Source organism: Lissotriton vulgaris, chromosome 5 (assembly GCF_964263255.1).
Source record: "Lissotriton vulgaris chromosome 5, aLisVul1.2, whole genome shotgun sequence".
Taxonomy (NCBI): Eukaryota; Metazoa; Chordata; class Amphibia; order Caudata; family Salamandridae; genus Lissotriton; species Lissotriton vulgaris.
The window spans coordinates 1932478447-1932505329 of NC_141693.1; the positions used below are offsets into that span (position 1 = coordinate 1932478447).

The 26883-nt window shown below is 42.3% G+C and overlaps 1 protein-coding gene across 1 annotated transcript in view; it reads right to left on the reverse strand.

The window, feature by feature from the left end:
* The window catches only part of SKIC2 (SKI2 subunit of superkiller complex), a 213455-nt gene that overhangs the window by 7728 nt on the left and 178844 nt on the right, over positions 1-26883 (reverse strand). The window contains exons 27-28 of the mRNA XM_086924568.1: positions 14574-14792; positions 2893-3033 (exon numbers count right to left, since the gene is read on the reverse strand). Coding sequence (XP_086780694.1) covers positions 2893-3033; positions 14574-14792 — 360 coding nt within the window. The remainder of the gene's footprint in view (positions 1-2892; positions 3034-14573; positions 14793-26883) is intronic.

The window sequence follows — 26883 nt, forward strand, 5'->3', positions numbered from 1 at the left end:
GGAACAGAGGGAGCCTGCAAGATGAGCTGCTACTGTGAAGATTTCTCATCACTGTCCCAATAATAATAGGCGACTCACATCCCAACATAGGGCCGCCATCCCACACTGCCCTCTCTGTTCATGCAATGGATTTTAGTGGTATTTTCCAACAGAATTTGACTGAGCTCAAGGAGATGGAAAGGAGGAAAGTCTTCACTGGTAGACAAACCAAGTGCAGCTCAAGCACTTTTGTTTGCAGGTAGTGCCCTAAAGCAAGGCCTGTGTTGCTATGTTGCCCAGTTGGGGGCCTCCCCCCAGAGCCTTGAGACCCTCACGGTGAGTAGTGCACTTACAATGACCCTGATTGATTGATTAATTGATTCAGAGTACATTGATGCCTCACCCTGCACCACTGAAGTGGAATTCGCAATCTGGCATTTTGAAATAACAGTTAGTCTAACACCTGCAGGAAGGGATCTAAGCTTGAATAAGAAATTTGTATTAATCTCCTTAATATCTGCGACTCTCCGGGGAGGAGGAAAGACCTTTATGTAGGCGGAGTAAAGCACTGCCCCTACAAGGCCCGGCCTCTCTGTGGGAGAGAGTTGGGACTTCAGGACACTGACTGTAAATTCAAAGTCATGAAGCAGAGCTATTGTCTGCTGGAGGTGTTTCCTTATCAGCAACAGGGATTTTCACCAGTCAGTTTTGCAAATACTAAAATATGAAACCATCTCGACTGAATGAAAAGTGGCCCACTACAGCAGTCTTGCCACATACACTTTACGAGATGAGTGCAATGATTCACTTTTGCAACCTAACCAGAACACCTTGGCTAATGCGGCCATGACGTGTGAACATGTCATGAACTGGCATCATGTGCAGTAGTCTATTGCTATACCACTCGACAAAACCGACAAATTTAGCTGTGGCTCAGATATTAGGAATTCACAACACGCGAAAAAAGGCTGTTTCGGTGTGACAGTGATTCTCAAAAGAATTGTGTTATATTCATGCATGATACCTGAGACTTGAGATCTCTGATCACCTTTCATTATAAGTGAGCTTATGTCTTTACTACTAACAAATGTGAGTCTTACAACTCAGCAGCAGCTAATGTGGATTCAAGATTTCATTAACAGTTACTATGCATCTTTGATTTTTTGTGTCGGTGTCTACATTCTATATGTTCTTTTGAGTGTGTTTACATTGGTCTGGTACCAAACTAATGAGCTTTCAATATCAAAATGCACATATATCGACTCCCAAATATCAACTTGGACTAAGTCATCAAAGGAAATAGATGTGGGGTAAGAATAATAAATCTATACTACCCATGTACGCTTGCCACAAGATGCAAGATGATATTCTGAAGGTAATATACGTGCAGGTCAATTGATACTTTGACACAAATCCTGGAAACCCTTCATGCTTGCTGCCACGTTCTGCGCATGGCCTTCTGTATTCAAATGTATTTGCTAAACTGATTTTAAATGAATTTGACACCATTTTTCTATTGTAATTACTCTTATTGTATGTGCATGCTCTTCCTGTCTGAAGTAAATTGTCAACAGGATTAAAGCTTAGCTTTAATACAGTCTAGTGAGCAGAGTGCCCAATGCATGGCTGAGGGGGCCCACATGTAGCAGATTCAATCCCAATGACTCCGACTTCAGCCTTGCAGTGTGGATTTTACTTATTGTTGGCTTTGTTTTTACTGTACCTGCCAGCAGGCCCTATCTTACAGATTCACTGCTTCAATGTGGGGTTAAGGGATTTTGTTTAGGTTGGATTGAGATCTTTAGTTGGTACGCAACATGCTTTTCTTCTGTTATCACATACCTTTTCTTCTGACATCACATCACCATTGGTGTATGGCAAAAATAACAGTAGTTGCATTGTAAGCATAGAATAACTAAGCACTGGCAAAGCCAATAGGCCTGGTTTATTAATGAACATACAAGCCAGATGTATACGCTTTGTCAAAGCCTATTTCAATTTTCCGCATTTTGTGTGCCTGATGCCGCCAGTACTATTGTTGTTGTATATTATTATTTTGCCGTACATTACTGAGCAAGTGGGTCTGAACACTCTATTGAGAGAGTGGGTCTGAACGCTTTTTGCATGTACTTCTGCGTCAGTCCTTACACTGCATTTCTTGATCAGTTTATTTTCAAACACCTCTCTCCCCCAGTAACGAAGGCTTTGCAATTATGAAGCATAAATACAGATATAGACCCCCTTCTAATTTGTATGTGAGGGTGACATGGCTTCTGTTCTTTGCTTCCTTCAGGTGACTGGTCAAACCTACCTGCTTGGAACACCATCATAAAGCCACACAGCGGTACCACCACAAAGTAATATCATTGAATGACTGTCCGGGGAGCTGAGAAAAGCTGTGGCTGACATTTTAAAGTAAGAAATGCTGAATAGGGACGAATAATTACTTATTTGTGCTGTGTGTGGGCTGGTACAGAATGTGACTAACACTCAGAGGAAAAAACAGCTCAACCAAAGCCTCAGCATGAGGATTAGATTTCTTAAGCTCTGTCGGGGAAGACCTAAAAGGTGTCTATATTTGTATTTTTTAGTCTTGTAATGAATCCTAACAAGCGTTATGGGATCCCAATCTCCGCCACTTCCAGGGCCGGCCCATTCAATCATTACCATAAGTTTTCGAATGGGCAGAGCCTCAGTATCATGGGAGAGAATCAAGAATCACGGTCTTCAGTTGTGTCAAAGAAGGTCATCTGCTTGCAGGTCTGTTCCTCCTTTAAATGGGGTAACACAGTGTTGGCTGATCCAATAAGTGATCATTGAGGATAGTTATTGTCAACCTACTCCCCACCTTGGATCCCCACTGGACAGTCCACAAGTTGCATTGCGCACCACCTTCACCATGAGTTAACTTACCAGGCCACGGGCCCACTCGTAGACCACCTCCACCAGCCCAAACTTGTACTGCTCCACAAAGTCCTCCACTGACTCCCGCATGCCGCACTCGCGCTGCAGAAGTGCCACACGCTCTGCCACATTACGTATGCGCCCAATGCCCTAGAAGAAAGGATGAATGAAACAAAATTAGAAAGCGGTCAATAAAGATGCTGAGAAATGTGCAGGTATTGAGATAAGGGAGACTTTTTTTATTCCCTGGCGAATTAATTGGTAAACATGAACAGTCAAATTTGTTTCCAATAAGAAAAAGAAAAAATAAGTGCACAATAAAGATAATGATGCAACAGGTGTGCTGTTGTAACTAGCCCTGGTTTTGAATTACAAGTTACAGTGATGGATAAACCCAATGAAATACTGACTAAAGTATTACTTCATTTGACTTATCTTCCTATGACAACAGGTTGCAGCATGGAACATTTTGAATATTCTATAGTTTGGTATTGCCGGAAGATTTTGATCAACACTCATCTAACACTCATTTCAACTTCTAATGCTGACTCATCAAGTTCAATTTTAAATGAAACTCATATTGTAGGTTACAAAGAGAATCAATCACCAGGTCTTAATGTAAAAAAAAGACAGATCTTCAAAAAGTAAAGAGCACAGAGTCAGAGAAGCTTCCTGCCTGGTTCAAGAATGGTTGTTTTCCGAGTGCATTGTCGTTACCACTGGTATCACGAAATGGTCCTTTGAGGCACAGTGAAAAGCTGTAATCTACTCACAGCAGGGGAGAACTTTCTTGTATTTCAGGTTACGGAAGGTGATTAATACTTGAGTTATACATTACAATGGGAAAATTACTACATTGCATTCTTAGTCTAATAATTACTGTTGGAGATACCTTTCTTAAAATATCAATAACAGGATTACTTGCATTCCCATTGCCTTCTTTGGGTGGTATTTCACCAACCTTTTTTCTTCATCTCGTCTGCTTTGCTTAATTTGTTTTTGTTGGACTTGATGCACTTTACCACTGCTAACCAGTGCAAAAGTACTTATGGTCTTCTCCTTAAAACTTGGTTAAATAGGTCTACTGATTGCCACATTTAATTTACTTTTAAGCCCCAAGTACATATTACTACATATACCCAGCTCCTGTAATTTAAATGCTACTAGTGAGCCTACAACACTCATTGCGCCACCTACTAAAGTAGCACGTTAAAATAGCTCTCAGGCCTACCATTACAAACTGTAGTACCGATTTAAATTGTTATTTTGACCTTGCAAAATAAACCTTTTGACAGGCCTAAAAAGTCCTATTTAATACTTATAAGTCATCCCTACGGTAGGGCCCTAAAAGCTCATAAGGCAGGGTGCATGGTTTTTAAAAAGTAGGACATGTGACTTTGAGCACATAGAGATATGCTGTTTAGCCCCTTCGCAGCGGGGGTAATTCCCCCGCTGTGCTGGGGGGCGCGCACAGCGCCCCGGTGCTCGTGACGAGCTTAGCTTGTCACACAGCACGGTGGCGCTGTTCTCATGACGAGCGGAGCTTGTCACGGTCACACCAGTTTCTGTGGATAGCTCAGCACAGTGGGGGAATTAGCCCCCGCGTGCGTGCGTTGCGGCCGTAATGACGAGCTCAGCTCGTCATGAGCGCACGGCCACCGTGCCTCACGACGAGCTGAGCTCGTCATGAGCACGCATGTGGTTAGACTCAAAGGAATATAATTCAAAATCCTCTTTAATGGTAAAATTGGATCTAAGTCACAATTCTGAAAATGGCACTTTTAGAAGGTAGGCATTTTCTTGTCCTAATCATTTGTGCCTACCGCCTGTGTCTGGGGTCACATGACTGTGATTGCCTCTGATGTTGGGGTTTGTGTATTTCTCCCAGACAGTATGTGAAAAATAACAATCCCAGGCATACACTAAGGAAAGTACACAATAGATTCAACAAACAAACTAGTTCAGTTAGAAAAAATATTATTTTTTAATTTGATAAAAAGGGATAAAAAGTAAGTGCATTAGTCACAGTTGATAAAAATAATGATACATATGTATTCCCAACCGTACTCGACAGCAAGTCGGCTCTAAAGCTACATTTTTTTAAACTTGAACGCCTGACGAGCGAGGCGAGCACGTTGTTACCGCGTCTATTGCTCCATCATAAAGGTATATCTTTACTTCATGGCTTATAATACTTGATTTAGTTTAAGCCATAATATTTACTCGTATATCTAATGAGCATCATTATAATAGGACACAAAGATCTAATAGGGGTATACACTTTTCCATTAGGAGCCATCACGCTATCGGCGGCCCTATACTAACGCCCTCGCCATTCACTTTTACTCTTCACAAGAAAGGAGTGTTCCTATCGACAAGCAACGTTTACTTATCCTTTTAGGTAAGCGGATAACACGTGCACTTAAATATTGTCAACAGATTACTTGAATCTATCCCACATTGTGCATTTTTTCTTCTTTGATAGGATTCCAATACTACATTCTATAGTTTTATGGTGCTGTTCAACCAGTTTACTGGAACACACGCTTTGAATATACAAAGTCCATTTTCAGGGTAAGAACGTTATAGGAATACTCTCCCCATTTATTAATTCATTAATAGCAACAAGACGAGTACTAATGTAATCACATAATTCACCCGTAGGTTTTGTGATCACGCCCTGGACTCCGCCTTGTTTTTATATCATAGCCTAATTAGAAGAGAATTGTAGCACCGCCCACGACCGCTGCCCACTGATACGAGTAATAGGTAAGAGAATATTAACTATGTGAATGGATCTTAGGTTACTATCTATAAATAAGAAACAACCATTCACCTGTCTACTAATAAACAGCATCTTATTTTAGGTTAAGTAATCTAATAACACCTAGTAAATTAAAAAGAGACAACTCAATTACTTATAAATGTAGTAATACCTGATTACCTATCCTTCCCTCCTCTTTTCTTCTTTGTTTCATCCTTTCCTTTACTTTTATTGTTTTAACAAGTACGAATGAATGAGTCCTATTCACAGTCTAGGGACAGACATATGCTAATATTTTTATGAATACGTCTCTTGCAAATTGTATTAAGTTATTTTGAAATTGAACATATAAAAAGGTATTTTTAACATCTTTAACGACATTTATACAGATATGGTGGCAAAAATGTAATAATGATTATCAGTCACACCGATTTCTTCCCCAGATATGTATATAAAATAGGATAGCTTACAACCACACCATCTTTGTCATTGGTCCCGAGTGGAACTAAAATTTGCTGTTCTTCATGAATCCTGCTAGATTTGTGAACACAAATTATATCATGTTTTGTTTTTAAAAATCAACGCCAGATCCACAAATTAAGTCATGTTTTGTTTTTGAGACCAACGTCCATGCATAGGTTGTTTAGTTATTTAGTTGTTTAATTAAAGCGGTACATCAGGAAATTGAAATGAAGATTATACTTGTACCAATAGAATGGAGTAACAAATTGTTAACTAGTTCAGTTGTAATTATGTCACGATAGGAATTCAATAACATTAATATTATGTTATGATTATGTTTTACAGAATTTTGATGGTTAAAGTCCTGATGAAGGCATATTGTATATGTCGAAACGCGTCGACTGGATGCCATCTAACCTCTTTTTAATCTGTTTTGTGAATACATATGTATCATTATTTTTATCAACTGTGACTAATGCACTTACTTTTTATCCCTTTTTATCAAATTAAAAAATAATATTTTTTCTAACTGAACTAGTTTGTTTGTTGAATCTATTGTGTACTTTCCTTAGTGTATGCCTGGGATTGTTATTTTTCACATATTGTTTACCCTGTCCCAGGATATCTATCCTCATCAGGGGGTCCTTGTTACCTACAGTCTATTACCCACGGTTTTCCGTGTGGGACCAGTTTGTTCCCTTGTCTATTAATTTACCGCTTGTTATACCTATGCTTTAGTGGTCTCTATTATTATTATCATTATCCTTGTTTCTACTTACCTTTACTTACTTACAATTTTTCTTTACCTTACTCTCAACCCTTGATTGGTAGGTCATATTATGGCCCACATGGAAACATTTGGCTTTTCCGACGATGAATTTGCTACCCTGGTTGGCACTAGCGTACCATCAGGTTCTAACTTCATGTCGAAACCACAGAGTAATAGCGATCTAGTTAAGCTGTCAAACCTGAAAAAGAAATTAATAAGGATAGAGGCTCATGGTGAGTTTATGTTAAATTACCTGAAATCCGCCATCATCCCTTTGGGTTTACGTGTCAGAAATATCCCTGGGTTGTTTGTAGATATAAAGTCATTCATACACAAATGGAGCATGATAGCTAGTAGGTGCTCAAGGGACCTTATGATCCTTATCATATCTACCTCCAAGGAGTTAGCTTCAGAGATCAAAAAAGAAATAGAAGAACTAGAAAATAAAATTAAAACGTCCACAGTACTAACAGACGCAGATAAACAACTTGAATCTCTGAATAATGATATTTTATCCTTTGCTGAATATTTAACTAAGAGAAAGCAAGAAAAATTCGCTAAGGATAAAAGGTTTTATACCTTAGAACGTGCATACCCCTATCTAGGTGAAGGCTTCTACAAACCTGATAACCAGCAGGGTGAAGGAAACTATAATCATCAAAGAATAAATAATTTTTCTGACTCCTCGGATCCTGAATCTGACAATGAACAAAATTACCAGGACGATGGTCATTACAACCCCCAAAATGGCCGTAGAAATATGCGCCAGCCTTTTTTAGGTTACCGAGGAGCGAAACAGGGACGGCAGAGAGTACGCTTCCAACCGTCGACCCGGGGTCAACATCAGTCTTATCAACATCCAATGGAACCTCAGCCCCAACATTATCTAGAGACTCGCAGCAGGCAGTACCAGAGACAATGGATGTGATACCTATTTTCAACCTTTCTAAACATAACCTCAAAACCTCTGACATATCCTTACTCTCAAAAGGTTTGACCTTTGTCCCACATGCTAATGTTAATCTATTCGAAATGTATCAAGATGTGCATGCATTTTTTAGGAAAATAAGACTTCAAAAATTCTTTATGGATAGAGTAGAAATTGAACAGGAAGACATTGCAAATAATATTGTAGCCTTACCTTCAACATTCACACCATCATTGGACCAACTGGGTCCTGAAATGGCTATGTTTGAGAAAGTTGTCCTGGCAAAACTAGATCACGCCCTAAGATTTGTCCCTAAATCAAAATACAACATCACGAAAGAAGAACACGACTCATTAATTAATCTGAAAAATGACAAATCGTTAATAATAAAAAGTAGTGACAAGGGAGGTGGTATCGTCCTGATAGATTGTAACACATACGAAACTAATATGCTCAATATGCTGAACGATCACCTATTCTATAAGGAAGTTATGAACAATCCTACTGATAGGGTAGTAAGAAAAATTCGTGAAACAACAAAAAGAGCACTAGATAGAAAAATAATAACCAAAAAAGAACATGAATTCCTAAACACCTCTCAAGGGAAACTAGCGTGCATTTATGGTTTGCCCAAAATGCACAAGAATCAGCAAGACCCACCTTATCGACCAATAGTTTCTACAATTGGCACCCCCACAGAAGCGATCTCCAAATATGTAGATAATATACTAAGACCTTACATTTCATTATCTCCATCCTACATCAAAGATACTGGAGAAATAATAGCAAAGGTAGAAAACCTAGCATTCAATGAGAATAATGATCTTCTTGTGACGCTTGATGTTGAAGCGTTATATAGTAATATCCCACAGAAAGGAGCTCTTGATGCCACCATGTGGTTCATAAATTTACATCAAATACCCTGCAACAAGCAATTCGTCCACGAGTGCTTGTCTATAGCATTACAGGAGAATGTTTTCCAATTTGGAAACCGCATGTATCAGCAGATTAAGGGCGTGAGCATGGGGGCAGCCATGGCTCCGTCCATAGCTAATATATACATGGCTCTCTTTGAAGCACACAATATATATAATGAGATGGCCCCATTCTACGAGTCTGTTTCCCACTGGCACAGGTACATTGATGATATCTTTTTCATCTGGACCAGTGGGGAACAGACTCTTAAAGAATTTTTAGAGTGGATAAATCTTGCAGATGAAAACCTCCACTTCACTGCCAAGTTCAATGCCACCCAAGTGGAATTCCTGGATGTATACATCAGAAATGAAAATAATAAATTGGAAGTGGACTTGTATACTAAACCCACCTCAAGAAATACCCTGCTCCATTTTTCGAGCTACCACCCTAGGAGCCAAAAGGATGGAATACCCTTCTCACAGTTTCTCAGAGTAAGACGAAACTGTACAAATATCAAGGACTACGATACTCAATCTGAAAAGATGAAGAGAAAATTCCTCGACAGAGGATACCCTCATCGACTAGTCCGACAAGCCTATAAGAGAGCCCGATACTACGATCGGGACGCACTCTTGAGACCTAAAAATGAGGCCCAGGAACCTAAATTGGTGTGTGTCACACGACATTCAACCATGAATGCCACAATTAGACAGATAGTAAATGCGAATTGGCATTTACTAAATATAGAGCCCTCAAAACCGAAACTGAAGAAACCGATGTTTGCCCATCGAAGAAATAAGAATCTTAGGGACTTTATAGTAAGATCAAGACACATAGGTACCTCTGAAAGGCCCCCTTTCATACAAAAATCGATACAAGGTGCCAATCCTGTGAAAGGCACCTCAAGATGTGGCTCTTGTCAATCCTGTAATGACATTATAGCAGGAGAAACATTTCAGCTAAATGGTTATAACATCAAAGCTAATGACTTATGGACATGTAACACCAGCAATGTTATTTATCTGCTCCTATGCCCTTGTAACTTGGGGTACGTGGGCGAAACTTCCAGATCAATAAAAATCCGGCTGACCGAACACAGGTCAGCAATTAAGACTAAAAAATTATCTGCGCCTTTAGTTGCACATTTCATGGATTTCCAACATGCTCCATCCGATCTGCGATGGCGCATTTTGGAGAAGATCAGTATTCCTAACAGTAAGGGAGGAGAAAGGATAAGAAAGAAACGAGAAGTTTTTTGGATCTTTTCCCTTAGGACCTTCACCCAGGGCCTCAATAATGAATTGCCCTGGGAGAATGCAATCTTATAAATATCATAATTTGTTTGGCTAATAAGATCCCAGGAATGAGAATCTGTTCACTGTTTCATTTCAGCATGTGTTTGTATACCTACACAAACATATCTTGAATCAGCCCCTACATATATTGAAACCCTATTTTTATTAGGTAAACTATACCCTACAATGAAATTATTTGCCATCCGCAATCATAACGCAGTTCTCACTACACCAGTACATATAATGCAGTCTATACAAAATATAATATCAGGTTGGATAATTTTTCCGTGTTTTTTTTGTCCTTAAATCGCAATATAAGCTCTATTCCTTACTTCCCGTCTTTTATTAACATTAGTAGATATTATATTAACGGTGCAAGGATTAGCTATATATAAACACATGTAATGCCGATAAACAGTATTGCCCTTTAAGACACACAGGTGATAGTCTATCCAATGGAAAATGTCCGTATATAAGAACGCTTGAAACCCCCAATCGGAGTCGTTCTTTCTCGCAACCTGACCCGTTGGCAGAATACCCGGATGCAGCTGTTTATCCTTAGCGCTTACGGTAAGAGAACGCGCAATCTAGTTAGATTAGTCTAAGCAATTTAATTTTTCCCGTCCTCAATGCTAAAACTGTGCCCTCTATTTAATAGGAATTGCATGCGCATAGAAGGAATTATATGCGCTTGGCTCCCAACCGTACTCGACAGCAAGTCGGCTCTAAAGCTACATTTTTTTAAACTTGAACGCCTGACGAGCGAGGCGAGCACGTTGTTACCGCGTCTATTGCTCCATCATAAAGGTATATCTTTACTTCATGGCTTATAATACTTGATTTAGTTTAAGCCATAATATTTACTCGTATATCTAATGAGCATCATTATAATAGGACACAAAGATCTAATAGGGGTATACACTTTTCCATTAGGAGCCATCACGCTATCGGCAGCCCTATACTAACGCCCTCGCCATTCACTTTTACTCTTCACAAGAAAGGAGTGTTCCTATCGACAAGCAACGTTTACTTATCCTTTTAGGTAAGCGGATAACACGTGCACTTAAATATTGTCAACAGATTACTTGAATCTATCCCATATTGTGCATTTTTTCTTCTTTGATAGGATTCCAATACTACATTCTATAGTTTTATGGTGCTGTTCAACCAGTTTACTGGAACCCACGCTTTGAATATACAAAGTCCATTTTCAGGGTAAGAACGTTATAGGAATACTCTCCCCATTTATTAATTCATTAATAGCAACAAGACGAGTACTAATGTAATCACATAATTCACCCGTAGGTTTTGTGATCACGCCCTGGACCCCGCCTTGTTTTTATATCATAGCCTAATTAGAAAAGAATTGTAGCACCGCCCACGACCGCTGCCCACTGATACGAGTAATAGGTAAGAGAATATTAACTATGTGAATGGATCTTAGGTTACTATCTATAAATAAGAAACAACCATTCACCTGTCTACTAATAAACAGCATCTTATTTTAGGTTAAGTAATCTAATAACACCTAGTAAATTAAAAAGAGACAACTCAATTACTTATAAATGTAGTAATACCTGATTACCTATCCTTCCCTCCTCTTTTCTTCTTTGTTTCATCCTTTCCTTTACTTTTATTGTTTTAACAAGTACGAATGAATGAGTCCTATTCACAGTCTAGGGACAGACATATGCTAATATTTTTATGAATACGTCTCTTGCAAATTGTATTAAGTTATTTTGAAATTGAACATATAAAAAGGTATTTTTAACATCTTTAACGACATTTATACAGATATGGTGGCAAAAATGTAATAATGATTATCAGTCACACCGATTTCTTCCCCAGATATGTATATAAAATAGGATAGCTTACAACCACACCATCTTTGTCATTGGTCCCGAGTGGAACTAAAATTTGCTGTTCTTCATGAATCCTGCTAGATTTGTGAACACAAATTATATCATGTTTTGTTTTTAAAAATCAACGCCAGATCCACAAATTAAGTCATGTTTTGTTTTTGAGACCAAGGTCCATGCATAGGTTGTTTAGTTGTTTAATTAAAGCGGTACATCAGGAAATTGAAATGAAGATTATACTTGTACCAATAGAATGGAGTAACAAATTGTTAACTAGTTCAGTTGTAATTATGTCACGATAGGAATTCAATAACATTAATATTATGTTATGATTATGTTTTACAGAATTTTGATGGTTAAAGTCCTGATGAAGGCATATTGTATATGTCGAAACGCGTCGACTGGATGCCATCTAACCTCTTTTTAATCTGTTTTGTGAATACATATGTATCATTATTTTTATCAACTGTGACTAATGCACTTACTTTTTATCCCTTTTTATCAAATTAAAAAATAATATTTTTTCTAACTGAACTAGTTTGTTTGTTGAATCTATTGTGTACTTTCCTTAGTGTATGCCTGGGATTGTTATTTTTCACATATTGTTTACCCTGTCCCAGGATATCTATCCTCATCAGGGGGTCCTTGTTACCTACAGTCTTTCTCCCAGACAGTGACACAAAGGGGACGAAGTAGGGCAGGGTGGGTAATTCTGACACAATGACGGGGGCTGGGGCGGAGCTGTGACCTGCCCCACTTCCACTTCAAAGAGCTAGCCACTAGCACACACAAAGCAGCTTTACACCGTCTTTTGTCAACCCAGACAGTTTAGAGTTTGGACAGGGGAAGGGTAGAACTTTTCAGAACCAGAAGTGGGAGTAAGACAGGATATCCTCCACACAAACACAGAGGTTGGCATGGACCTATAGAAGATTCAGAAGAAGGACTACCCTGCTGCCTGAAGGATATCCCATGCCGCACTGCTACTGAAATGACTGCCTAGCTACCCTTCTTTTTGAAGGAGAAGGACTGGACCTGCTCCTTGAACCTAGGACCACAAAAGTGATTCCAAGAGCTTGTTGGCTGGTCTCCTGTGTGAGCTACAGGGACATAACCTGAGGCCTTGAGCCTTGCTGCTGCTGGAGTGATTACTAATCCCCCCTCCAGTTCCTGGACCCTTGGTGTGGTGCTGGAGTGACTTCATCCTACCACAATCCAAAATCCATAAACTGCTCTGAGAACTGACAGGAGACCTTGATCTACCTGCCAATGGATCCACTGAAGGTGTATCGCCAGTGGCATTGACATTGCTGCAGCTCCCACTATGTTGTTCTCCGCAGCAACAAATCATTTTCAGCGTGACCTCCAGACGGCAGTGTCTAGCCTTGTGGAGCCCTCTTCAGCTACAGCCTGTAGTCTCATCCCACTGGGTGAATTAAGGCTCTAGCAAAACAGCTAAGTCCAAAGGTACAAATCTTCACCATTATGGCTGACCACCAGCACCCCATAGACAACCTTCTCCTCGGCCTGAAAATCCAGCTTTTCTCACCATTAATGACGGCTTCACATAGACTTTGTCCAGTGGCTCCCCGTTGTCAACAACATCTCGGCTACAGCCTGTTGCCTTGCCCCCCTGAGACTCTTCCTCTGCAGAACGTTTTCTTGACATTTCGTCTAAATCCGAAGTTATTCCGATACCAGGCCCAATTCACTCATTGTATCCGACCCATGCTTCATCACGGTGGGCCTAAACTTGTGTTTCTTGGTTTATTGGCTGCTGTCACAAATTTGTTTTTTGATAGCATGGGTACAGTAGGGGATTGCTGTATTGGATTTTATGTAACAATTGATGAATACCACTGATTTCTGTTAAAAATGGAAATTGTGTTTTTGGTTTACATTTTATCAAAAGATTTATTATTAGATTGAATTATTGGTTACGTTCGTGGATAACTTTCTTTTTTAGCAGGTTACAATGAAATTACTTTCTTGTATTGAATAGTTACAATATGGGGATACTTAACTGAAAATCTGATTACTGTTAATCACTTTCACAGATTATTTTTAACATGAGGGGATTAATTCCCATGATTACATATTAATGTTGAGAATAATTTTTCTGGAACACGGATTATAGTGGGGCATTACTTTTATAAATTAATGACCATTGAAGGACTTCTTCTGCCCTTTGATCGCCCTGTAGACAGTGAATCTTATCCATAGAGCATCCAGCTCTTCCTTTCCTACACATTCTCAAGCAGCATCTGTAGCCATCCACACTCCATCCAAAGAACTTTTGGGGATAGAACTTCTGTGCCACACACTCTTCGCTGGGCTTGTGGTGGATATGCCCTGCTCCCAGCACCTCAGATTTCCCTCTTAATTCCAACGCCAACTCTAGATGAAGAGCCCACTCAATACTTCAAGCTTTATGCCCCCCACCCCATCCATGGAGACTGGTATAGGATAGACCCTACTCTTGGTAACCCAAGCTCTTTCTACCCTATCCAAGGCACCGACCCCCCTACAGCATCTTTTCACCCTTGTCCAAGGGCTTGTGGAGGACAGAGCTTAACTGAGGCGTTTTACAACCTCATGCAAGGGCATTGTGGAGGACAGATTCTATCCCCCAAGCCTCCAGCTCTTCCTCGATCCTAGCGCCTTGGAAAGGACCCAACCTAGGCTCAAGACTCACCTTCTTAAGCACCTCATTAATTTCTGCCTCCACATGGGTCTTCTGCTGAAAGACCATACAGGAGAGCAGAGACACGATCTCTTCAGGACGTAGCTCAGACAGCACGTTCTCAAATACCATCTCAGTCACAAGGAGCTCATGGCTGCTGATCTCGCAGGCTACACGGCCCTTCAGCTGCACCGCACCACCCTGGTCAATGTAGTTGAGGGCTTTAAGGACCTAAGTGGGACAAGAGGTTAGAAGGAAAATGATTACAAGGATCAAAGGGAAAAGATGTAAACATGTAAGGAAATCAATGGCAATGAAGGAGAGTTGTGGAAACAATTGTAATGATGAACGGTCTATCAGAAAAGGCTGGCCAATACTCCAGCAGGTCGATTTGAAAGGCTGGGCTGGTTAGGACTACTCATGTTACTGGAAGAGACAAAAACTAGAACGAACGCCTAGATATATTATCTGATCTTTGTTTGGTATCATTGCAAGTGTGTTGTTCAATTGGTGAATTTAAGTTCCTTCAAAGCTTTGAATTGCATGTACTCTGTCTATATAGTACATGCTACAATAGTGTTGAAGCTTCGTAGCACTGTAAAACCAAGTATTAATAAAATCCCGACTTAATGGTCCCCATTTTGTTTTATCAACCTTGAAATGATGAAAAATTGAGATAGCCCTGTAGGTATTTAAAAAGTGACCTCCATATTTCACTCAGTCAGTGAAAAGAATAATTCATTAAACGTCATCAACAACCTGAATGTTGAATGCTGTGTATTGCTTTGATTGAGGTGTGGTCTGCAGAGCGAAATGTTGCAAATATATTGGCATCTTAGTGGAGGCAGTTATGATGGAGAGGAAACAGTTATTTACCTGTGACTATAGTTGTCCACCATCTATAAAAGTCATACCTTCATATGCTTTGGACTATTTCATGTTGTCAGAATGCAAATCTTGGGTCCATTTGAAATTGCAGTCTTAAAAACATGCAAGAAATATCGACTTCATTGTGTGTGTCCAGAAGGCAGCCAATAAGTTTGAAAAGCTTAAATTCCACCCTCTGTAAGTCATCTTTAAATTTCCAAATCACAAGCATGTAATGGTAGCATAGGGACTGAGTCAGACAACAGTCTGTAAAGATGTCAACAATTGGGAACTGTGGCTACACATAATCAGATTTTTCAAAGAATCACATGTCCTGGATTACATTAGTAAGCAACATACACATTTCGGAATATGAGAATGAAGCAGTTTCCTTCTTTTTAGGTCGAACCTGAGCCAGCGCGTAAACGCGGCTATGGTGAACATCTGCTGTAGTTCAGTACGTTAGAGAAGCCCCACCCACTCCCGCGATCATATTTTTCATTGGCTTATGTCTTTGTCCTTTGTAAATACTGGTGTCTGATTCCTTAATAGGCTTGTTAGTCCCTCCTTAGTACAGCCATGTCGTCATTTGTAACCTCCCATGGCTATTGGCCCTGTTACTTGGTTGTTACACGGTACATGTACTATTTGCTTTATTGAGGTTTCCGTATGTTAGGCACAATGACATGCTGCGCTTTACATTCAGCATGCCGTGCGTGCTTTCACTTTCACATCCGCAGGTGCCATTGTTCCCCCTCTTCCACCATCCCTCCTCCATTAATGCCCTTTGTGTGCCTTGTTTTTTTACACGGGACGCAGTGTCCACTTTATAGCATTCACGTTTTTAATTTAAATGTTATTCTCTATATTGGGGCAGCCCTCTCCATTTCCTCCTCTGCAGCACACATGGCACTACGTTATCACCAGCTGCAGCCAGTTTTCCTACTCCACATCCGCCTTAGTCACTTTCAGCAAAACACACAAGATGATGGACGGAATGTTGCACAATGGCAAAACTTTCATCTCCAGTCACAGATCTGGGTTTAATCCACAGTTATTTTGCTCACCAAGCCACCCCAGTTCAGACATGGCCATATGTAAATCAGTCTTGACCCTGTGCCTCATGGGAACAGTACAGCCGAACTGCCAAACCATGTCTTCCCTGGTCCGGAATCAAGCATCCTAGGACCGGTTTCTGGCTATCAGCCATCTTCAGCCAGGATAGCTTGACTCCGGTATCTTAGTGAGCACGGGACCCACGTCTGGGCATACCCTTCCCACATAGGGTGAACAGCAAAACACACAAGATGATGGACGGAATGTTGCACAATGGCAAAACAGTCACCGCCAGTCACAGATATGGGTTTAATCCATCGTATTTTGCACACCAAGCCACCATCTCCAGTGGTGTGGAGAGCACGGGACTCATGTCTGAGCATACCCTTCCCACTCGGGGTGACTAATGCAAAACCAACAGTTGATGGACAGAATGCAGAACAGTGTCATACATTCACCCGAGTACAGAGATCTGGGCCTAAATCCATCGTTTTTTTGCACTCCACACAACCCCGGTTCAGACATGGCCAGATGCAAATCAGCCTTGACCCTGTGCCTCATGGGAACAGTCCAGCCGAACTGCCAAGCCATGTCTTCCCTGGACCAGAATCAAGCATCCTAGGACCGGTTTCTGGCTATCAGCCATCTTCAGCCAGGATAGCTTGACTCCAGTGGTGTGGAGAGCACGGGACTCACGTCTGAGCATACCCTTCCCACTCGGGGTGACAAATGCAAAACCAACAGTTGATGAACAGAATGCAGAACAGTGTCATACATTCACCCCAGTACAGAGATATGGGCCTAAATACATCCTTTTTTTGCACTCCACACCACCCCAGTTCAGACATGGCCAGATGCAAATCAGCCTTGACCCCGTGCCTCATGGGAACAGTTCAGCCCAAACTGCCAAGCCATGTCTTCCCTGGACCGGAATCAAGCATCCTAGGACCTGTTTCTGGCTATCAGCAGTCTTCAGCCAGGATAGCTTGACTCCAGTGGTGTGGAGAGCACAGGACTCACGTCTGAACATACCCTTCCCACTCGGGGTGACAAATGCAAAACCAACAGTTGATGGACAGAATGCAGAACAGTGTCATACACTCACCCCGGTACAGAGATCTGGGCCTAAATCCATCGTTTTTTTGCACTCCACACCACCCCAGTTCAGACAGGGCCATATGCAAATCAGCCTTGACCCTGTGTCTCATGAGAACAGTCCAGCCTGAACTGCCAAGTCATGTCTTCCTTGACCAGAATCAAACATCCTAGGACCAGTTTCTGCCTATCAGCCTTCATCAGCCAGGATAGCTTGACTCCAGTGGCGTAGTGAGCACGGGACCCACGCCCGGGCATACCCTTCCCACATAGGGTGAACAGCAAAACACACAAGATGATGACCGGAATGTTGCACAATAGCAAAACATTCACCCCCAGTCACAGATATGGGTTTAATCCATCGTTATTTTGCTCACCAAGCCACCATCTCCAGAGGTGTGGAAAGCACGGGACTCATGTCTGAGCATACCCTTCCCACTCGGGGTGACAAATGCAAAACCAACAGTTGATGGACAGAATGCAGAACAGTGCCATACATTCACCCCAGTACAGAGATCTGGGTCTAAATCCATAGTTGTTTGCATTCCACACCACTCCAGTTCAGACATGGCCAGATGCAAATCAGCCTTGACCCTGTGCCTCATGGGAACAGTCCAGCCCGAACTGCCAAGCCATGTCTTCCCTGGACCGGAATCAAGCATCCTAGGACCGGCTTCTGGCTATCAGCCGTCTTCAGCCAGGATAGCTTGACTCCAGTGGTGTGGAGAGCACGGGACTCGCGTCTGAGCATACCCTTCCCACTCGGTTGACAAATGGAAAACTAACAGTTGATAGACAGAATGCAGAACAGTGTCATACATTCACCCCAGTACAGAGATCTGGGCCTAAATCCATCGTTTTTTTGTACTCCACACCACCCCAGTTCATACATGGCCATATGCAAATCAGCCTTGACCCTGTGCCTCATGGGAACAGTCCAGCCCGAACTGCCAAGCCATGTCTTCCCTGGACCGGAATCAAGCATTCTAGGACCGGTTTCTGGCTATCAGCAGTCTTCAGCAGGATAGCTTGACTGCAGTGGTGTGGAGAGCACGGGACTCACGTCTGAGCATACCCTTCCCACTCGGGGTGACAAATGCAAAACCAACAGTTGATGGACAGAATGCAGAACAATGTCATACATTCACCCCAGTACAGAGATCTGGGCCTAAATCCATCGTTTTTGGCTGAAGACGGCTGATAGCTAGAAACCGGTCCTAGGATGCTTGATTCCGGTCCAGGAAAGACATGGCTTGGCAGTTCGGGCTGGACTGTTCCCATGAGGCACAGGGTCAAGGCTGATTTGATATGGCCATGTCTGGACTGGGGTGGTGTGGAGTGCAAAAAAACGATGGATTTAGGCTCAGATCTCTGTACTGGGGTGAATGTATGACACTGTTCTGCATTCTGTCCATCAACTGTTGGTTTTGCATTCGCCTTACATTCAGCACACCGTGCGTGCTTTCACTTTCATATCCGCGGGTGCCATTGTGACCCCTCCCTCCACCATCCCTCCTCCATTAATGCCCCTTGTATATCTTGTTTTTTTCCACTAGACACAGTGCCACTTTATAATGTTTGCATTTTTTAAATAATATTCTCTATATTGGGGCAGCACTCTCAATCTCTGCAGCACACACAGCTCTACATAATTACCGGCTGCAGCCAGTGCTCCTACTCAAAATCTGCCTTCGTCACTTTCAGGCGCGCAGCTGTCCATGGACCAGGGGGAGGAGGAAGAATCTGTAAACTTCTTCGGGACGCGGGTAAGGTAAGCACTCCATATATAATAACTAAAAATTGGAGGGGAAAGGTTTCTTTGTTTAAATAGCAGTAGTTTGTAATATTAAACAGCTCTTCACAAACGTTCCTCTCCATTAGCTTGCCGGCTGCTTTTGCGTGTCCTAACTATATATTTTAATTACCCAGCTGCGCAGACTGAAACATCTGCATGACGTGTTCTCTGCTTTTTAGGCAACATGGAGTGTGGAGCCGAGTAGCAGAGTGATGTGAAAGTAAGTGAGAAGGCTCGAAGACAATGAGGGGGAAGATAGGGAACAGAAGAACAGACAAGTCATGTTATGTTATGTTATTATGAGTCTGTAGAGCGCTATGGCACCCAGGGGTATCTAAGCGCTATCAGCGGATACACAACATCAGTAGGTGAAAAAAAGCAGATCACAGAGGTCCCCATGCCTCCGCAAAAAGCACTCTCTTCAGCTTTTTCCTGAACAGCAATAGGTTTGTCTCCTTCCTGAGTTCAACCGGGAGGAGGTTCCATGCCAGGGGGACAGTGCTAGAGAAGGCTCTGCCGCCCTTGGATGTGAGGTTGTACCGAGGGCAAAGTAGGTTACATGCCTCAGCCGACCGGAGAGACCTAGTGGGTAGATACCTAGGGAGTCGATCTTTGATATATTTAGGGGCTGAGCCGTGAACCGCTTTGTATGCAATGCAGAGACTTTTAAATTGAGTTCTTTGGGCAATGGGCACCCAATGTAAGCTGCGGAGTAGGGGCGTAGCACGAGTATGCCTGGGTTTTTTAAAAATGAGCCTCGCCGCATCATTCATTACGACCTGTAGTCGGGCCAGAAGGTTGTTTGGGAGGCCATAGTAGAGGGAATTACCATAGTCCAGCCGTGCCAGGACTAAGGCGAAGACCGCCAGCCTTATAGTGGAAAAAGATAGAAATGGGGAGAGTTTCCTCAGCTGGCGTATCAGACTTACACAGATGCCAACCACGGATGATACCTGCTGAGTCATCGATAGTCGGGCATCAATTTTGATGCCCAGACTTTTAACTGCTGGTGCTGGGGCTGGGAGTGGCCCCAATTCAGCCGGTCAAAACTGGTCGCACCAAGGATTGGCAGCTGTAGTGATTGCCAAGACTTCCGTTTTGTCAGGGTTTATTTTTAGGGAGTTGTTGGACATCCAGCTGATTATAAATTTGAGAGTGTTCTGCATTTTCAAATGGGCCTGAACGGTGTCGTCGATCCGAATCAGGATTTGTGTGTCGTCTGCGTAATTGTAGACTCTACAGTCCATCCTGTTCAGTAACGTGATCAGTGGCTGAAGGTATATGTCAGGGGGAATTTCTTCACGCCCAGGCAATTTGTTTCTGGGCGACTCCCCGCCGTCCGACCTACAGTGTCCACATCCGCCGCCCATGGGGCTTTCTCACAATTGACTAACTATTTTCTGGTCCCCCATAATGAGGAGAGGCCATTGGAAGAATTCTCTACATGAACTTTTACAGATCAGGTTGTAATAGTTTCTTTTCCCACACCATAGGTTCGGACACCTTAGCGTGTGCCCACCATGGAGTGAGAATTACTTTTCTGGTCCTGACGAATGCTGAGCTGACCTTGGGCTCTTTAGCAGAAACATGTTGACCATTTTTCTCTATTTTTTCTCTACTATTAGGACTTAATGGTTCAAATTAACACAACCACTTATCAGTCCGCTTTGTTTCACTGGTTTTAATAGAGTTAGAGCTACCCTCTCATTAAAAAGAATTGTTTCAGTTTGAGGAGTAGTCCATACTCTTTTTAATTCACTTTAATCACCAATTCTGATTTCTTTTCCTACTATCTGGGACCCAATGAAGACAACTGGCTACCAACTTTCAGTTGGGGCCTGAGGGTCCTTTTAGTTCACACTGAGCACGTGTATCTCACCTTCTTACTAACTGGGTATTCATTTTGGTGCTAGCAAATCTATGACACCTTGAACCCTTGGCTTTTGCTTCTGTTTCTCATATTTGTTGACACTCTTACGTTGATTGGTATATAGACAGTGATAGAGCCAGGGGTCCTGGCCCCTGGGCCCGAACTGGCGCGTCCGCTGCGCGACGGTGCCGCCATTCCCTTAAGTGAGGATATCCCAGGGAAGGTCCGACTGCAGCCCGCCCCATGGACGTACGTCACCAGGGGGAGCCCGATCTAGCCCAGCTATTGGTCCTGAGCCCTCCACTCAAACGGCACCAGCCGTGGTGGAACGGGGCTATTGACCAGTGATAGCAGTGTAATACAAAGTGTAAGGTGAGCAAAATAAACACTGTTCAGTAGCAATCACTAAACGTGCAAACTCACGAACGATTTAAAATAAGCATAAAAGTTTTAAAAATGAGCCATCAGAGGACTGCAGTTGTCATGCAGAGCTTGACAACTGTTTACTCACTGTCTCCTATCTGGGAACATAATTTCTTACAAGAACAACAGTCAAGAATTCCAGGTTCTCTGCCACTAATGAAAGAAGTGCATTGAGATCACATTGTGCACACTTTTACGCAAGTCCATTTTCTATGTTAACAGCTAAAGCCGGATGTGCAGTCTGGGGTTTACGCTGCTACCCGTCCAGGGTAACATATCTATTTGGCTCCTCTCCCCATCGATAGCACCAGAGCCAGCCTCCTTACCATGGAGGAGTTTTAAATGTTCCGGCTTGTTAAAGTGGGGAACAGGGTCCACAAGGAGACCCCTACTGCCGTTTTCCCAGACAGCAGAAGAGCATGATGGCAGGTATCAACAACAACAAGGGCTTCAGTATCCTGGAGTGATGCCTAACTCCTTGACTCTCCATCTTCACACCCTTCCTCTATAACCCAAGATCCCTTCGCATTCCATAATTAACAAACCTTCCTTGCACTACCTACTAGTCCCTTCTCACCTATATCCACTGACTGCACATCTTGCCCCTACCCTTTCAAATAACCTCCTGACCAACTGGTCCACCCTGCCCACTGATTCTTACAATCAACTCACCTGCTCCCACATTCCAGAACTCCTCCACTAACATACCCAGGCCCATTATGCAACCGCTCCTTGTCTTTCATTTCAAGCTCTCTCTAACCAAGAACACACCTGGCCACCGGCATATAATGCAGTATTTCTTTCACAGATTATTTATTTCTTCTGCTTCCTATACAAGTTCTTTCCAAGTTGCTAGAGGGTGTCTTCCACAACCGCAATGCCACTACATGTGCCTCCCACAAAATCCGAACCAAGCCAGCATGCCATAAACTCAATAAAAGACATTGTAATTTACAATGCCAATAGCTCAAACTCCAGCAATTCGAGACCAATTTGCATTGCAAATGCTTGTTTTTTACGGACTGGGTATCTTGGCAGCTATATGCAAATAAAGCATGCATTGAGTATAGCACTGGCACTCAGCATGGAGTGCAGCAGCCACCATCAATTCTCTCTTAATAGTGAGCTACAACTCTATGTGGCCTTACGTTTGTTTTATTTAAATACTGATGTATAGCAATGCAGGGCAACATTCATCTCGAAAGACTGTGCTCTGAAGACCTTGTTGTTTCCGTTACCCTGGCAATAGGCTTCAAAAAACAGGTCTGAATTGTCTCTCCAGGTGCAGTCACAAAGTTCTCACAGCCCGGGATATGCAAGGATATTTAACCCTTTGGATGAGTCGGAAGGCCCCTGGCCGTCCTCCGTCACTGGTGGCGTGTGCGTTGGACGGCCAGGAGCCGTCCGATTTACGCACACGTGAAATTTTCTTGCACTGCGGGAAAATTTCGGCCGCATTTAAAGGGTTAAGCAAGTGAGGGAACAGGCTGGTTTGCATAAAACACCAAAGGAACTTTAAGCATCCCTAACTTAGCAGAAGTTGTTCCCCTTATTGGACAACCCTATCTTTACCCCAATGGTTGAAGTTACTGTCATACAAATGCTGTCCTGTAGGAAAAGGAAAGCTTTACAGATAGACTCGGAAGAATGCCTTAACATCTCCAAAAAGATTGTATTGTAATTGCATTTATATTGCGCTTACTACCCCTGACGTGGCGTTAAAGCACTTTTTCGGCGAGTATTACACTACTCCGGAACCCATAAAGGATTAGTGGTGAATTAGTATAGTGAAATATGAAAGTAATTTGAGTGGTGGATATGTTAGTCAGTTATTTGGATTTAGAAAAATAGCGCTGGGGTAGAAGAGGGAAAAAGGTTTGCATTTATATAGGGCTTGCTACCCCTGATGAGGTGTTGAAGCGTTTTTTCGGCGAGTAGCACGCAACTCCGAAACCCATAAAGGATTAATAGTGAATTAGTATACTGAAATATGAAAGTAATTTGAGTGGTAGATATGTTAGTCAGTTATTTGGATTGAGAAGGATAGCGGATGGATAAAAGAGGGAAAAAGGTTTTCATTTATTGCAGATTGTAGTTTGTTTGCTTAGATCTGACCACCAGTTAGAATTTTTCTGAATTAGTCTCATCTAAATTCTTTTGTGATCCATGATAAACAAAGGCAGTTTGCTTACTTGTTTGCCAATCTAACAAAAGTTTCATGTCGGAAGCTCAGACAAGGTCATTCGCAGAGATAAGTCCAGCAGTGTGAGAGAGCTATTGCGATAAAAGGTTGGGACCCACTAAATCTACACAGAGTTTCCTAGCTTAGCTACAAGCCTAATCACACCAGGAATAGTCAAACCTACTGTACACAAAATATGTTAATTTTAAGGACGTATACGAAAAACACATATTGCGATCATCCAATACTTTGTTATTGCAGGCATACATTTTGTTAAAGCCTTTCAGTTAACCGGAATTGAAAGGCAATCCATTGCCACTGTTGATCCCTTAAAACACCTCACACTTAATAAATAATATTTATAAGTAATAAGGTAATATCTGTGTTTTGCCAGGTACAGAAATCAAAAAAGTAGTATAGAGCATTATAATTTAATAAGATGAAATATCTACTCAGAGGATTTCCTGTAAAGCCACGATCCACTATGGCAAAAATCACAAAGTCCTAAATCTATCATATGCAGCTGTGGTAACGGTATTGTCTGATCCATTTATATTGAAGAATAAAGCAAATGCATATTGGACCATCAGCCCATGAGCGAGGCAGACTGGAAAACAAGGGAACTAGTCCTGGAAGCGGAACCATATATTCTTCACTACTGGGAGGACTATAAAGAAAGTATTATAATATAGCCTTATAGCTCCGCAGTAGCGGGCGATACGGCTATTAAAGGCCCGCTCCAGTGTTAAAGGCCAGAGCCAAAGGCGAAGGACTTTATCAAGGGAGCGGGACTTTAATAGCTTGTATAGCCCAGCTACGAAGGGCTAGAAGGCTATTAGAACATTCCACCACTAGAGGACAGAATGTTCCTACAAATAAAACAAAGGCCTCTTGGAGTTCGAGGGGTTTAAATTCCCTCGGGCTCCGAGAGGCCTTCGAAAACAACATTGGAATGTTGCTCTGCGGGCGTTTACCGTCCCGTAAAAGCATGGAGCACTCCATTGTCTTCAATGGAGCACCCAACATTCCAATGTTCCAATGGGTTTTTATGTATTCCACAGGCCAAAAGACCAAGTTAATCCAGGAACCATGAATCAAGAGATGTTTGTGGCAATGGAAATAAATGTTCTTTACAGCTTGCTCTACAGAAGTACTTGTATAACAGCATTGTTTACCCAAATAGGACATTGAGGGGCTGGAGCTACAAACCAGGGGTGGGCGGTAAATTCTGCTCTGCAGGCAGAGTTTGTGGAGTTTTGGCCACTCCGTGTTATGCTTGTAAAGCAGAGATCCATCAAAACTTTTCCAGCCGCAGCATGGCGGAGTTTTTTCTTGCGCGTGGCTCGTCAACAGTAAGTTGGCAAGTGTGAGAAAGAATTGGCGTCTAAGCGCGATTTACGTAAGCTAGGACCTGACAAGATTTTCTCAATGTGGACGATCGAAATCCCGTTCGAGGAAGGAAAGCTGCTGCTTGGGTAGAAAATATACTCAAGCAGCAGTAAAAAAAACAGCGCCCTGGGGCAAGCTTTATGGTGCTGTTCCCTCTGATATTGCAGTGCGACGTGCTGATTACGCCCGCTCGCGGAACTCCATGGAATCTCGCTGAGCTTTCATTTAACTCCTCGGAATTCCACAGAGTGCAACTCCACAAGTTCAGCTGTAAAGGTGTTTGATTATTTCTCACTTGCAGGACTAAAATATTCAATTCTGTGGAACGCAAGTGATAGTTGGTAGTGTGAACCTACTAATCCAGGGACCTTCTCCTCAAGAGGGATACAGGCTACTAGACAGGGTTTTACTCATTTTCTTGCAGCAGTCAGTTTGAAAATAGATGGGTGAACAGAATGACAAAGCACAGAAGTTAACACCTGTACTATAGACTATATAACTAGTACTACGAGGACAAACAAATGTGAGAAATGTGCTAAATAACTGCAGGTAACAAAGGAAAGCAACAGACCCCTTCTGGGAACTGTCTGTACCAGCAGTTCTTAACCTTTTGACTTCTATGGACCTCCCTGAATCACTACTGGAAGCCAAGGGCCTCAGCCTAAGCAATTTATTTTTCAACTTCCAACAATATACAAAAATATAGAATAAAGTATACATCAAACTAATATACAAATTCTAAAAAATGTGCTTGACGAACAAACAAGTATACAAAAGCTATCATTTTAATGGGAAGTTTGGAGCTGTATAAGAGGCAATGGCAGTGTTAATACAGAACTGGAGATCACCACATTGGTATATGTAGGGAGTGGCTGCACGAGACGAAGGGTGCATGAATACAGTAATAAGAAGCTACTTCCTTTGACTACCAGAAGGAGCGGCTATATGAGCGGCAAAGACTATGTGGATAGAAACCAGGGAGTTCACAAATTTGCTATATGTGGTGCAGTGCCTGCATGACAGGCGAAGGCTGTATAGATACAAAAGAGGGTATCCACACCTTTGTATGTGAAGCGGCAGATCTGCAAGAGAGGTGAGGACCCTATGGATATAGAACAAGGAGAATCCCATTTTGGAGATGAGGGGAAGCATCAAAACGATGCAGCAGCTACATAAATACAGAACAGAAGGCTCCCAATGTGGTATATTAGGGTGAGTAGCTGCATAAAACGCATGGGCAGCGTGAATACATGACAGGGAGCTCCCCTTCCTTGGTATGAGAGGGGGGTGCCTGTCTGAAGCAAAGACAGTGTGAATGCAGAAGAGGGAACTCCTCACTTTGGTATACATGAGGAGCTAGAGCACGAGGCGCGGTCAGTGCGGATTAAGTGACAAACAGCTTCCCATCCAGATACCAGAGAGGAAGAGCCTGGATTCAGAATAGGGATGTTCTCACTTTGGTATACATGGAGCACGGGAGGCAAGGGCAGAGTAGATGAGCGACAAACAGCTTCTCATTCAGATACTAGAGACCAGGAGCATGGATACAGAATAGAAATGTCCTCCCTTTGGTATACTGTTGGAGCGGCTGAGTGAGATGAGCAGGCTGGATACAAAACTGGAAGCTACCATATTACTATACCTG